Here is a 16,521-nt window from a genome sequence, read left to right on the forward strand (position 1 = left end):
TACACTGTTCAGGGGACTCTCAACAACCATCGCAAAGTACCGTTTTCTGCGAGTTTTTGGTCTTTGTTTTCACCGCGAGGGTTGCCAAGCGTTAGAAAATGCCCGGATGTCCGCCCCCGAGGATATCCACAGTCCCTCAACACCGGGGACTGTGCTATGTCACACTTATTCAGTGCCATGTTTGAAAGTCGTAAACAAAGAATGTTTATACACGCAATGCGACTTTTCCAAGAATTGTAAAAATCATTTTGCAAGTCAATCGAAAAATAAAACTTGTTTCGTATACTAAATGAACACCAATAAATCTAGTGATCTAATAATGGCGAGGTATACAAGTAAGGTATGTGTAGAAAATCACGTAGACGGCCGCCGTGTTTGACCGGAACATCAAGATCGATACTACGGGTACACCGGACCACAGTCTCTCTAACCGGATGTTTTACACCAGCACTTGTAAACGAATACACATACGTAACTTCGCAACAAGGATTCGTTCATGTTCAATCATGAATGCACCTTGTGTACTGGTAATTACACTCGCTATTTTGATATGACGAACTTACATTTGAAACACGAAAACAAATCATAATCGTACTACAAACTAAACTAAATCTAGACCCTTTCCTCCTTTCAAATACGTTTGGCCACAGTCCCTCTATCATAGATAGAGGGACTGTGGTTTGGCGAGGGCTGCTGTGTTGTCTGGCTGGATAAACAACCTACACGATGTGAAATATTGCCAGGTTCGTGGAAAACAACACTTCAACGATGTAGGATATGGCTCAATAAAAATAAGAACAAATTGGAACACACGCGAGAAAGGGTACAACTACAGCTCCCTGGTACATCTCGACCCAAAAATTTCTCGACCCAAGACACTTCGACCCAAATTGGACATCTCGACCCAGACACCCTGGGCATACCCCCGACACACCGACCCGGACCCACTAAACACAGCCCGGGGCCTCCCAGGGCCTCCCGGGACGTACATTCCGGTCTAAAAGTTGCCTGTGGGTGCTGGAGTGGGTTAGAACATGAATACACTGTGTGTGGCCAAAACAAAATAATAACCGAAGCCTAAGGACAGCAGTAATGGTACACAAACACATATTTTACTTACGTAATTCAGAGGGAAAGATTTCTTTGGTGTGATTATCTCGCTGTCTTAGGACAGCATTTTATGTAGGGTAATACGTTGATTACCAACGACAAATGATCATTTGCGGGTCACGAATTGCAGCCACCGACTTTTACCGGATGTCACCAGTACACTATATGCTAATTACTAAGGTCGATGGCCTGCTTTGGGGTCACAGGAAGCGCCCATCCACTTCTATGGACATCATCAATACTTCAGATACTAACTTGCATAGAGTTTGCAACTATGTGTAATACTTGTTTATGAACTGACTTATTTCGTGCTTGTGTTGCATTTCACAAATCGATTGCTTCATATGACTATCGGAGCCTGCCTTTTTGTGCTAAATTAACCAACGAAACAAAGCCAACATTGTCTGTGGCTAGACTTATAAATAAACACACTACCTAAACATATACATTGTATGTGTGTAAATATAAGATGAATCAAAAACACTTTTCTAGTGTCTTTGTACGATTCCTCGATTGAGGCTCACTAAACGGTGTCAAAGATGAATGTGCCTGTCATTTTAACGCCATAGGTAGTGTGAAATTAAGGATGAGACCCAGGTTTGTGGGCGCTTATATTCAAACCTGTATTTCACAGTGAAGATGGCATTTGAACACCTACATGTTATATATGTTTAGTTAGCTCTGTGTTTCCAGTTGTGTGTGAAAGTATATTTTTTCTTTTCAAACTAAAGAAGTGTGTGCGTGTTTATCTCGAAAATTGTTTTTTTTTTTTTTAGTTTTTTCACTGAAAACAGAGGTACGGAAAACATGCTGAAGTAGCAGCCATCCTGTCTATTGTTGTAAACTGGTCAGCTGGCTGGGGGTCGGACCGTTTCCGGACAATACAATGCGAGCCTTTGTTTTCTTGAAATGGGAGTCAAAAGTGAAAACTTTTCAATTTGCGAATAAATTACCGTTTGTTTTTATTGTACTCATCGAATAATGCGATACATACAGTTATTGGGGTGACCACCGAACTCGGCCAGATTTCTACTCGGCCAGTGACCGATCACGGCCAGCATATATGTTAATGGTTTGTCAAAGGATGTCGATCTCAGTGATGCTACAGCGAGCGCTGTATTACAGACTGCCAGAGTCATATCACAATAAAATGTAAAAGGTGTTGATTTCAGTGATGCCTATCGTGCTTTGTTAATAAAAAAAAAGGGTTGTCGATTTCAGTGACGCAACAGCGAGCGCTGTATTACACACTGCCAGAGTCATATCACAATAAAATATAAAAAAATGTACGGGCGTCAAAGGGTGTCGATTTCAGTGATGCTTATCGCCCTTTGTTAATAAAAAAGGGGTGTCGATTGTTAAAAAATAAAATATGGCCACAAGGGTTATCGGTTTCAGTGACGCAGTGCTTTATGGTTACAAAAACGTTGGGGTTCGTGTAGCCACGGTTAGTAACCGTGGTGTAACCCTCATGGTTAATTAACACATCGTGCAAGGTGTGATTCTTTTGTTAGACGCTTGTTATTGTTTCCGTGTCACAAGCGGCAGCAACGAGCGCCGTGTTATTTATGTAAAAAATAAATACTGCACGGACGGCAAGGGTTGAATCAAGAATGGTGAGAGCATGGAAGGTACTAACGGAAGGAGCCACGACGCTATTGTTTTAGCTTTACCCCATGATCGTTTGTTCACAAACATTGGTTCTGTTAGCTCTTAACACCTTCGTACAATGGGTTACGCTAATCTCGAGCATTCGGTAATATTCGGAGCATGTTCGGAAGCGATAGTCGAACCTCGCATGTACAATATTGAAAAACAAATTTTAGTTTGAATGCTGTTGTTTCCGGAAATCTTGGCGAACTCTTATGGAAAATTGTCACATATAACATTGATTAAAGAAGAACTGATGAAATATCGTGAATTTTGTATTTGTAATGGTAATGAGAGTTAATCAATGATTGCTTGTGACAATTGCATTATTCAATGGTACCATTGTCAGTGCGTGGGTTTTGCGCCCGAAACTGTCAAAATTTTTGACCACCGGACATCGGCGAACACCAACAGAAAAGATAGTATCGAAAGAAGAGCATGTCTAGACACTTTCTATGTAATAATATTTTTTAGGAGTCCTTAGGAATTGTTGTTGTATGCACTCGGAATCTTGTTATAGTTACAATTGCTAATAATGAAAACATGTGAAATTTGTGAAGTCAAACGTTCATCTGTTGAATTTCCGGTTGTGAAATACGTATTTTGACTTTTCACACCTAAACAAACTCAGTGCGCACGTGTGATAACCGTAATTTCATAATGCGCATATATTTTATGGTCACATTAAAAATCAGCGAGGTTATATCATACTCCACTAACTCGTTACTTGTGTAAACAATCGCAAACTATCATTGACATCAAAGATGAGCTAGACAATGTCCCTATCAGGATTAATTTGGGTTGAAACAAAAGGAAATAAACCAGTTAAGAGGCTTAAGTGGCCACTTGATAGGCGTTGTGGCTCCTTATGTTAGTACCTTCCATGGTGAGAGGCATGTAGTAATCTTCAGTGGAAATGAAATACAAGAGTTTTGAAACTATGCCATGTTATTGTATGTACAAACCGGTAGGCGTTAGGCTGTTGGCAAGCAACAAGCATATGTTTCCATGACGATCCGGCCCTGGTTTGGACAATCCAAAACAGATTGGGTATAAATTATATTCGATATGCGTTCATATCTAATGTTAATATATTAAATGCACAACTAATGTATGACTATCTTACTCACAGCTTATTTTTCGTCTTTTGCAGGGCATTTTCACGATTTAACACCCTATTTTACACAATGCAGCAGATTTTTTTTTTATTTACTTGCCACCGCCTTTGTACTAGACACCATATGGTCCTGAGTGATTGACACTGTGCAGTGGACCTGTGTGGCTCGCAGGCAGATAACTAGAATACACATCTAATACATCTAATACAAATCTGTTTCAGTCAGGGCTCGAATGCTCATTTGTGGTTTGTCGCGTGATGAATTGAGAACGTTGAACGAAAGAGGAAAAGAATGTTGCAGTTTATGTACGCAGACAAAATAGTCAGTATTGGTCTATCAGTAATTAACAAATAAACTGTTTCTTTGCTCGTTGTGCTTCTGGTTGTTGAGCAATACATTTCAGGGTCCGCATTTTTGTGGTTTGTTTTCATGTGGAATTCCGTGAATAAATTAAGAACTGAAGTCGAAATGTAACAATGTAGCAAGATGTCCCACTCTGTCGCCAAGTTAAATGCCTGACTTCTTGTACTTTATACGCCAAATTGCAAACAATGACCTTTCGGTTGGCGGCAGATCATTGTTTAAAGCAAGAAATTCACGGCTTAAAGAAGGTGTTAACAACATGAATAGAAGTGAGTACGTAATTGATGATACCGCCTGTACTAAACTTCGACATGTCGCTTTCGAGGCATAGTTTGCAATAGAAAAGGTTACAACAAATAAATAAAATAAAACAAACTAAAATTGTCACTGGGGTTGGTGTCTTTTTTCAAAACATTTTTTTCCCGGTACCTCGCCTCAGGGAGTGTTAGACCACTGTTGTTTAGCAAGGCTATGAATTGTGTCTTTGGTGGCAAAGTTTTGGATTTTGGTTTTTGTTATTTCAAATAGGACATTTCTTTCGGGGGTGTTTCTTTGTGTCTCAATTTTCAAGTTATGGTCACTGAGGTGGAATTTAGTTAGATTTTAGCGCATCTCAATATTTAGCAGGTAAACAAGGTAGGTCTCTAAAGCAAAATTGTTCTTTAATTCTCATTATGTTTCTTAATTTATTTTTTAAATGTGGTGCAATCATTATTCGAAATAACAGTTTTCACTGTTTTCATATTTCCATGTATATTATCAATTTGTGTCATGTTTTTTTTTCAACTTTATGGTCACAAAAACATTGGAGTTCGCGTGATCGGTGCGTAAAATACGTCATAGCTACAAACGTGGGCATACTAACTTGTAATCGACAGACATGGATGAATAAACACCTCGTGCGAGGCGCGATTAATGTTAGAAGCTTTCCTTTGTTTTAATGTGACTGGTGGCATACGACAGGGGAGCCCTTCTTTAACAAGTCGGTCAAAGGTGTGACCACGTGTAGTTATCAACAGTATTTCCATTGTGTTTTTTATGCCAAATATGTCCATTCTTTTATTGAAACACACAACTTATTACTGCTGGTTTATATTTTATGGGTTGCGTCGATGTCTCAAGATATGCACAAACACAAGCACTCATGATATTGCCAGGTTGTCCCGTGACTTTCAACAACTAAAATAGAATTTCCCCTATGTACAACAACTTGTACCTTATAAGCGCGGCGTAATTGCACTTATTTACCAATAACTCAAATCTTACAAGAACGATGTATTTGCACTTATTTACGAATAACTCGAATCTTCCAAGAACGGTGTATTTGCATTTATTTACCAATAACTCGTATCTTACAAGAACGGTGTATTTGCATTTATTTACTAATAACTTGTATCTTACAAGAAAGATGTATTTGCATTTATTTACCAATAACTCGTATCTTACAAGAACGGCGTATTTACATATATAGAAGAAGTGATTTATTAAATGCAACTCGTAAATCTTCACAATATTTTGTAATGGATCTGAAAAATAAAATGCATTAAGGATCACACAATAACCAGTTGAGCAAGGCTAACTGAGTCGTGACCTCGATGTGGTTCGTAACCAGTCTTGTGATTGGTTGTTGACAAATGCTGAACAGGCCACGCCTCCAACTATGCCGTGCGTTCGGGCAAACCGTTAGGAATTCCTAAATGGAGTAAATTTGTGTAGTTTTCTTGATTTATTCTGCAGATATCGGTAAAATGTAGATAAGGCTTTGGCGAAATTCGAAGGAGCAACTAATATTCTTCAACCTGGTATTTTTTTTAGATTTTATTTTTTATTTTTATCGTCTGTTTTTTCGAGTTTAAAAAATGTGAGCTGGCTGGAGCCTTCATCCCTTGTCTATTTCCTACACTAGATACCAGCCGATACCCCCCCCCCCCCCCGCCCGCTCATAGAGACTGCGTATTACAGTTGATTATAGTTCCTGGGCTCCCTGTGGTGTTAACACAACTTTAAACAACAGTCGGCACAGACCTAGAAGCAGTACCTACACACGAATTGGTGACGTCATAAAATACATGACCTTCAATCGGGGTCGTTTCCTCGGTATATACGAATTGGTATATACAAATTACAAAAAAGATACTTAAGACATTACACATAAGGTAAAACAAATCACGTGACAATATAATGATAATAACGGTAATAAATCCTAGCTTAACAGTTGAACAGAACGCTCATATAGTCAGTCGGGTGACGCCGAGGGTCACGAACTGTGTTGCAAAATGGCCGTGTGGTTGAAACTGGGTCATGGCGTGACGGGTGAGGAAGACATCATTAAACACTCAAAATTACAATAAAACGGGGAAGTGGTTGCATATTACGGCGTAGCCAACATGGGAAATAAAAAAACGCCCAATACAAACGACATGGGTTCGAATCACACTAGATACACACTCACCAGAACCGAAGCAATCAGAAACCAGCAATCGTTTTGGCTTTTCCGTTCAACTCATCGGTACACTGGAGTAGTTAGAAAAATGAACACCACTTAACGACCAACGTCGTGGCGTGGTACACAAGCGTGCCATCAAAATAAAACAAAATTAGCTTGAAAAGACAGTGGGTTCGAGTCCCGCTCAGAGCTATTGTAAAAACGTAAATCAAATAAACTGAAACCTCTCAAACCGTAAACAAGTAAACAAAGAACGTCGCAAAAAAATAATAAACCTCACAAAACTCCACCATACAAAACTGAATGAATAAATAATAAAATAACTAACGTCTTAAACTGGACGACGCGCAATTTGTTCAACAGTTTCCAGATTGTGACAAGTGATAAACAAGACCCAAGTCAAGGTAAGTGTCGATGGCGTTCCCTATATTACGAAAACAATTCAGGCAACAGACGAATATCTTCTGTGGTGTTGTTGAATTTATACTGTGTCTGCGGAATTGTTGATTGAGGGTTCGAAGCCAGCAGTTAACATTTTGTTAGAAAGTTTCACAATTAAATCAAATATCCAATGATACCAGTATATTTATTTCATTATTTTAACAACTTGCAATGGTGGAAGTTGGTCAAACACGAGTTCTTACACCTAAATAAGTATCAAATATTTGTCGACACATTTATTCTCTCAACCTTGTAGAGGTGGAAATTAATTAAACAACAGGTATTTACTCACAAATATAATGGTCAATATTTGTCCATACATTCATTCTGTCAATTTAAGAACTTGTAATTGTGGGAATTAATCAAACGCGAGTTGTTTACACCAAAATAAGTCTCAAATATTTGTCCGCACATTTATTCTCTCAATTTAACAACTTGTAATTGTGGGAATTAATCAAATGAGAGCTGTCTACACCAAAATAAGTCTAAAATATTTGTCCGCACATTTATTCTCTCAATTTAACAACTTGTAATTGTGGGAATTAATCAAACGAGAGCTGTCTACACCAAAATAAGTCTCAAATATTAGTCCATACATTTATTCTCTCAATTTAACAACTTGTAATGGTGTAAAATAATTAAACGAGAGCTGTCTACACCAAAATAAGTCTAAAATATTTGTCCGCAGATTTATTCTCTCAATTTAACAACTTGTAATGGTATAAAATAATTAAACGAGAGCTGTCTACACCAAAATAAGTCTCAAACATTAGTCCATACATTTATTCTCTCAATTTAACAACTTGTAATGGTGTAAAATAATTAAACGAGAGCTGTCTACACCAAAATAAGTCTAAAATATTTGTCCGCACATTTATTCTCTCAATTTAACAACATGTAATTGTGGGAATTAATCAAACGAGAGATGTCTACACAAAAATAAGTCTAAAATATTTGTCCGCACATTTATTCTCTCAATTTAACAACTTGTAATTGTGGGAATTAATCAAACGAGAGCTGTCTACACCAAAATAAGTCTAAAATATTTGTCCGCACATTTATTCTCTCAATTTAACAACTTGTAATTGTGGGAATTAATCAAACGAGAGCTGTCTACACCAAAATAAGTCTCAAATATTAGTCCATACATTTATTCTCTCAATTTAACAACTTGTAATGGTGTAAAATAATTAAACGAGAGCTGTCTACACCAAAATAAGTCTAAAATATTTGTCCGCAGATTTATTCTCTCAATTTAACAACTTGTAATGGTATAAAATAATTAAACGAGAGCTGTCTACACCAAAATAAGTCTCAAACATTAGTCCATACATTTATTCTCTCAATTTAACAACTTGTAATGGTGTAAAATAATTAAACGAGAGCTGTCTACACCAAAATAAGTCTAAAATATTTGTCCGCACATTTATTCTCTCAATTTAACAACATGTAATTGTGGGAATTAATCAAACGAGAGATGTCTACACAAAAATAAGTCTAAAATATTTGTCCGCACATTTATTCTCTCAATTTAACAACTTGTAATGGTGTAAAATAATTAAACGAGAGCTGTCTACACCAAAATAATAATCTAAAATATTTGTCCATACATTTATTCTCTCAATTTAACAACTTGTAATGGTGTAAAATAATTAAACGAGAGCTGTCTACACCAAAATAAGTCTAAAATATTTGTCCGCACATTTATTCTTTCAATTTAACAACCTGTAATTGTGAGAATTAATCAAACGTGAGTTGTTTACATCAAACTAAGTATTAAATATTTGTTGAGACATTTATTCTCTCAATTTAACAACTTGTAATGGTGTAAAATAATTAAACGAGAGTTGTCTACACCAAAATTAATCTCAAATATTTGTCCACACATTTATTGTCACAATTTAACCACTTGTTAATAGTGGAAATTACTTAAACGCGACTTGTTTAATCAGTTGACATCAATGCAACTTACCCGCAGACAGTGCACAACAGAGTATCATTATTGAGCAATTATAAACAGGAACGTGTCTTGGCATTAGGATTAGGGTCGGGTCAGGTATGGGCAACGGAATTATTAACAGGAACGTGTCTTGGCATTAGGGTTAGGGTCGGGTCAGGTATGGGCAACGCAAATGGCAAACACCCAATTGGCAAGATGTACACTAACGGGTTATGGCATGCATATAGTTTACACAAGTAAAAACACAAAATTGGCAATTTTTTGGACAATTGTAACTCAATAATAGAAATATGTTGTATTTCTATATATATACACACTATATAGTCTTATCAAATGCAAACACATCCAGTCAATCCATTGTGGTCTTGTGGGTCAGTTCTCTACATAGTGATCAGGAGGACCTGGGTTCAATTCCCTTGCCTGCCCATCTTTTTCTCGCAAACACCATTTGGCAATAAAGCTAAATATGACAACAAATTATTTAATTTGCATGACTACCCACATAGCTCAGTTGATTTGTACTATGTCTGCAATGTGAGCGATTGCTGGTTCGAATCCAGTATGTTTAGTTAGATTTTTGAATGCTAGTGAAGACAGTGCTCCTATGAATAGGACTTAAATCCTAACTCCTGTGTGAAGACACTCGTGGTACAGTGGACAAGACAGTGCGCTGGGAACTCAAAGATCGCAAGTTCGAATCACGGATTGGACACTCCTACAAAAGACATGAAAGACGTTAAAATCATAAACAGCGGATTTAAAAACTCAAGTCAGGAAAACAGAACACAAAAATACTACCCCACATGGAAGCCATTCGAAGTCGTTGTCGAAGAACGAACACAGTCGAAGAACGAACACAGTTGACAGCTGTAGGTCACGTGCAACTACAGACACAAGGAGCGTGGCTGCTCTCCAAATGGGTCCCTTCTTTTTGTATTGACCCCCTAAGGATTGCTAATCCCCCTTTCTAACTCTTCCCCCAAAAATAATATATCGCCCCTTTTAAAATGTATTGACCCACAAATTAATGAATATTCATGAGCACAGAAACTGCTACTTCATGAATAAATTAGCATGATTTTAAAAAATTTGCATAAAGTGTAGGTACTCCTTCTGGAGCTCTGCCCAACAGTCTCACACTGAATGTATGTTTATCAATTATTAAACTAAACATTCAATGAAGCAGACTGCGACGGTTAAGACGAAAAGACAAGGCTAAGACGAAAAACATGTGACACAGTACGATTATGCTCGTCTACTACACATCCGGGAACTACACGTATCCAACTTCCAACTAAAAAACATAATTAGTATCAGCAAAAATTTCTAGTATTGCCTGGGTAATTGCGTATTATTAGTTAACATCAGACATATCCCTGTACAGGATTTTTTTTAACAATGTCTCAAATTTCAGAAAGAATATTCAAATAAGTTGGGATGAATATGAATTGAATATCCATCTTTTGAAAAATCAGCTAAACAGTTTACCACCACGATTGTGGTGAATTGGCGAGTTATCAACGAAGACGACTGGACGTCTCCGGTCATGAGCTGGCTGGTTCGAATTTATCCACTTTTACAGTGATGAATATTGCGTCAAGGCGGCGGGTCGTCTGAAATAGGTGGATCGAGATGTCTAGGGGTCCTGGGTCGAGTTGTCCAATAAAAAATGGGTCGAGATTTTTTTGGGTCGAGATGTCCAGCACCCCCTGGGATGGTACACTGGAGAGACTCTCGATGTAGATTTGCCTGTTAGAATACGTTCGTACTAAACAGTGGATTACACAGAGATTCATAAAACTGTACACTGCATCTGTTTGTTTCCATGGATTAGTGTCAATACTCACCTCATAGACTCGCAAAGACACACGATTTTCGTGCCAACAAACTTGAAATTTTAACAGTACTGCTGTTATCCTGTCCAAAGTTCGAATAGTATTATGTGGAGTAACGAAACACCAAACAATATACATTCAACATGTCGTCCAGCAGCATGAAGGAGCGTTTGGGAACAATCGTGCGACACCTTAATGCAAGGAAATCGGAAAATGTAAGCAGTCCACACAGCCAGGACTCACGGGACAGCAATGCTTCACTGCGGATGTCTGCGTGTGCCTCGGAGAACCAGGACGAAACACGAATTCCCAAGCAAAGGTAAGTTAATGTCCCGGACCCGGGGAAAGTCCGAATATCAGTTTAAAATTAATCATTTGTCAGTATCACGTGTAAAAACTATAGTTTGAACTGTTTGGAACTTTCTGATCTTGGTATATAATGTGTTTTAAATGAAATTAAAAAAAAAAACACTGTGAAAATAATCTGCAGTCCTGTGCGTTCTGACACCCTGCTTGCCCCATGTACATGTACATTTGACCTTTGACCGAGTGGTGTGATCTGAAGGTTAATGTATTGTTCATCCATTCATAAATACAGAGAGGTACATGTGATCAAACCCTGTAGAGTATATGGCCAAACTTAATATAATTTAACGTTCATTAAATGATAAATACAATTTTTGTTTCATATGCACTACCAAGTATTTTACAATAATATAATGAATTTTATTGTACAATGTATCTGTGTGAAAAATCGATTACAATTAGATGTTTGCAACAATTAATACAGAATCTTTTCGTTAACCATCAATATTTTGAAAATTACTAGAATACAAGTGGTGTGATTTGATTAAGATCTCACAAGTTTTTATTGTGAATTTCAAAATAATAAAAAACTGCAAGACAAATGTTCATTTCTAGAAATAATAATGCAAATGAGGAATTCTATGAAAAAACTGGTTAGTGTTCATTCAGGCTGTCTCTGATAGTGTCTTTACTTTTTCACAAAGCTTATACCATGTTGATTCAAATAAATGTAATTGGTGTGTGCATAAAACTCACGAGATGATATCTCTATCACATACTTCCACATAGATATCAACATTGCATACATTGCATTGCATAGTTATCTGGTAAATCGTCGGTTCTCGACTAACAAGGCAAATACTGGATTTATTATAATTATTGGAGGTAAAAAAGTATTCAGTTAAAAAAGCTATGTAAATAACTGCAAGTTTTTTTTTTGTGTTTTCGATATTGCATTCTAATAAAAATATTTGAATGTGATTTTTCGACAACAAAAATAAAACATTTGTTTTGACAGAAAACATAGAAATAGTAAAAATCTATAATACACAGACATTGCAGTTTTGCCAATATGAACAAGTATTTAAAAGATAGTGCTATGTAGTTGTATCAGCAAAAAAATTATTTTTATCAAGATGCAATATCAAACAAAGTTATTTAAATTAAACATGATCTTTTGATACTCATTACATGTACTGTATTTAGTTTTTTTCATTTCCTCTTAAATTAAGTGGCAGTATTTTTTCCAGTGTTAAACAATTTATATCCTATATATGGGCTAGTACCTGGTAAGTGTCATTTCCCACAGCCATCAATTATAGTATTTGCAAGATATGCTGGTTAGAAGCTTTTTCTCAGATTTAATTGTGATTGAATTGTCAACATCTTACGATCTCAAGTCCACCCAATTTCTTGCAAGAGTATTCTTAATAAATCTTAATAAATCAAAATTTGATGTGACAGATCTGCCATTGTTTGTAATGAACACCAATTTTACTCTATGCATTTAGGTCTTTTTATCTAAATTTTGATGATGACTCTTAATGGACACTGGTCAAAGATCCAGTTAAAACAGCTGAAGTCTAGAAAACGACACTAACTCAACTATAAGACAATCCTGAACAATAAATGTTATGCATGTTGTACTTGTACATGTAGGTGTATTTTTGACTCCCGTGTGCGAAGCACAAAAGGGGGTCTTTGCAGTTACCCTGTCTGTATGTCTGTATGTCTGTATGTATGTATGTATGTATGTATGTATGTATGTATGTATGTATGTATGTATGTATGTATGTATGTATGTATGTCACTTTTTTTGTTCCACCGTTATCTCAAGAACCACTAATCAAATTTTGGTGAAATTTGGTACATAGATGCTCTGGGATAATGCGCAGAGTTGATTAGGTTTTGGTAAAAATCTATGAATATTAATTGCCTAATTTGCATGATACTTAGCTGATTTTTAGCTGTTCCAAGACTGTTCCACTGATATCTAAAGAACCACTCATTGGATTTCAATGAAACTTGGCACATGGATGCTCTGAACTAATGCACAGATTTGATTAGTTTTGGGTAAAAATCTGTTAATATTATTAATTACCTAATTTACGTAATGATTAATCAATTTTTGGCTTTTCCACTGATATCTCAAGTACTAATCATAACATTTCAATAAAACTTAGTACATAGGTGTCATATGACACTGCACAGACCTTATAGTTTTTAGGGTAATATCAGTACATATTAATTACCTAATTTGCATAATTAATTAATTTTCAGCTTTTGATATTTCGAGTAGTAATGATCATGTTTCAATGAAACTTGGTACGTCGTTACTTGAGGACTGTGCAGAGACCTAATTAGTTTTTGGGTAAATATTTGTGCATATTAATCATCTTATTAGCATAATTAATTAATTTTCTGCTTTTCACCTGATATCTCAAGTACTAATCATCACATTTCAATGAGACTTGCGACATAGATATTCTAGGACTATGCAGAGACCTGATTAATTTTGGGGATAAATAATTGTGCCTATTAATTACCTAATTTGCATAATTAGTTAATTTTTTGCTGTTCTATGGCTGTTGCACTGATGTCTAAAAACCACTCATTGGATTTCAATGAAACTTTTAAAGAGTACCCATCACATTTCAATGAACCTAAGACTATGCACCATATTAGTTTTTGGTAAATATTTATGCTTTTTAATCACCTAATTAACATAATTAATACTGATATCTCAAGTATTGATCATCACATTTGAATAAAACTTGGTCCATAAATGCGCTAGGACAATAGACAGCCTGATTAATTTTGGGTTAAAATCTGTTCATATTAATTCTCTAATTAGCATAATAACTAATATTTTTTTGATTCTAATCACATTTCAATGAAACTTGGTACATTGTGCAGACCTTATTAGTTTTACATCTAAATCTGTTCATATTAGTTACCTTATTTGCATAATTAGTTTTCAGCTATTCCATCAATATCTCAAGTATAAGTAATTTTGAATTAATTTTTAATGTGTCTCCAAAACTCTCGGCACACGTGAGTTCTTTCTAAGCTTTCTTTGATTTAAACTGTTCATAGAAAGTTTTCAACCATTATTTTTACCAGTTGTGGTAGCTAGGCAGTGAAAATGCCTGGATGTTCACTTCCTAGAATATGTATCGTTCTACTGCTGTCTTTGACTACAGCGGAATTAAAAATAAAATGAGACTAGGGTGAAAGATCGTAACCAAAATGAATAAAAAACGATCGCAGGTCAGAAAACATATTCTTTTTGTTCAAGTGTGGAACCCTCCCCAATGAAATTTTAATAGTGTAAAATAATCAGCATCTTCCTCAATGTGTATAATGCTACAGCTACCACTAATATATTAATAAAAATTAAAGTTCATTAAATGAAATAAACAATCCCCCCTCCCCTCCCCTCCAATGAAAACACACACACACACATAAATAAGGCAAAACAAGGGCAATCTAGCTTTGAGTATGTCGTTTATTGTCCTATAACACCCAAATAATTTAAAATATAAATTTTGCTACATTTATTGAATTGAATGTTCTTCAATGCCTCAAGAAATTTGTTTTTTTTAAAGAATATGAGAAAGGTTGGGGGAAAGTAATTGACAAATTTTTAAATAGTGAATTCAAAAAGATGTTTTAACTTTAAAGCTTGTTGCATGATGATTTATGTAATGTATGTCTGTCACATGGAGCCCTTATTTTACACAGCATGGCATGACGACTGTAGCACAAGGTCTCTCTCTTCTATGAGGTTATTACAAGGATACCTCAAAGTATGCAGAAAGACAGTACAGCATGTAGCAGAGGTCGATGCGACGGAGTACTGTATGAGTGCATACTTTGCGGTATCCTTGTAATAACCTAATTATTATTCATCTTTTCCAAGGATACATCATGGGAATGCCGAAATCCAAAAAGTTTAGAACAGAACCATCAAACTTCTTTGTGTGGAGTCCGGTTAAACCCTGGTGGCAGCCATGTTTGTTTTTTATTATTAAAGAACACTTAAGTGCATAATCATTCCATATTCGCTGTAACTTACGGTATAGCGTTACGATGACAGATGTATAATAATGACATATACTGCAATTAATTACTCTAATTGTTCTAGATACCTGCTAATATTTTCTTTTATCAAATTGTAGACAAGATGTTTTGAAGTGGAATGGATGGGGATACCGAGATTCCAAATTTGTACTTAAGAATCGTACTGTGGAATTTACAGGAAGCAGGTATGTATGGCATTAAGGGTTGGTGTTTTCAATAATACTTCAAAAATGTTCTTGATTCAAATTTAGTTAGAGTGAAACTCAATCACAACATGATGTAACATGTCAAGCCATCCAGACAATTTCTTTCAATTTTATGCAAGGTGTAACAACTTTGTAGTTCATAAATGAATAATCAAACTATTTCTTTCGGTAATATTGTTAAAACTATTGATGTGACTATAGATCTATAGTTTATATTTAATAATAAATTGATATATATTACTGGTAAATACTTACACACATGTACATTCAGCATGATCAGTAAGCCGATATTATACATGTATGTCACTGATGCACACAGATTTGCTATGATGCAACTCGTTCTGCACTAACTCACCATTGATGCAACAGAAACTCGTACATGTACATTGATATAGTGATTTTGAAAAACATCTTACTATAGTTATGATTTTTGTGGAATAGAATTCACATTTCGTTAACAAAATGAGTCTAAAAATGAAAGGAATCAGGAGCCAGAACCTTTTTGTTTGTGCCTCAGGGGGGGTCCCTACAAAATCAGTACTGTCATTATTTTCGCATCCACATCACACAGTTACCATGACCTGAGACAGTTTATTAGTGTCCTATTGTGCTTTGGAAAAATGCATGATAAATTAGAAATGTTGAAAAATGTGCGACATAAGCTGTATTGTTTGTACCAGTATAGGAAGTGTATACAAAACTTACTTATGATGTGGTACAATACTGTAAAATGACTAATTTTCACTGGGTTTAAATTTCACTGATTTACCATTTCAGGCATATTCAGTGGGTTTTAAATTCACGGTTTCGTCATTTAGATAATGTGTTCTATGCTAAATTTTACATATTGAATTCACTGTGTTTTAATTTAGCGCATTTTTCCAGTCAGCGAAATAACCTTAATTAAAACCCAGTGAATAATTAACCCCTTTACAGTATATTGAACTCTACAAAAAAATCATGACCACTGTTAAATGTGTGTGTGCTAACAGTAATGCAATTA

The 16,521-nt window shown here is 35.8% G+C and overlaps 2 protein-coding genes across 2 annotated transcripts in view; one reads left to right on the plus strand and one right to left on the minus strand.

Moving 5' to 3' along the window:
- LOC102808824 (uncharacterized) overlaps positions 1-11,061 on the minus strand; it is a 53,079-nt gene extending 42,018 nt beyond the window's left edge. Inside the window, exon 1 of the mRNA XM_085495431.1 lies at positions 10,936-11,061. Within this exon, the coding sequence (XP_085351557.1) occupies positions 10,936-11,061 (126 nt within the window). The remainder of the gene's footprint in view (positions 1-10,935) is intronic.
- Positions 11,062-11,066: 5 nt separating this feature from the next.
- Positions 11,067-16,521, plus strand: part of LOC100373757 (alkyldihydroxyacetonephosphate synthase, peroxisomal-like) — a 35,861-nt gene continuing 30,406 nt past the window's right edge. Inside the window, exons 1-2 of the mRNA XM_085495256.1 lie at positions 11,067-11,242; positions 15,411-15,497. Of these exons, the coding sequence (XP_085351382.1) occupies positions 11,067-11,242; positions 15,411-15,497 (263 nt within the window). The remainder of the gene's footprint in view (positions 11,243-15,410; positions 15,498-16,521) is intronic.

The sequence above is a fragment of the Saccoglossus kowalevskii genome, chromosome 21, assembly GCF_978046115.1.
Source record: "Saccoglossus kowalevskii chromosome 21, keSacKowa6.1, whole genome shotgun sequence".
Classification (NCBI taxonomy): domain Eukaryota; kingdom Metazoa; phylum Hemichordata; class Enteropneusta; family Harrimaniidae; genus Saccoglossus; species Saccoglossus kowalevskii.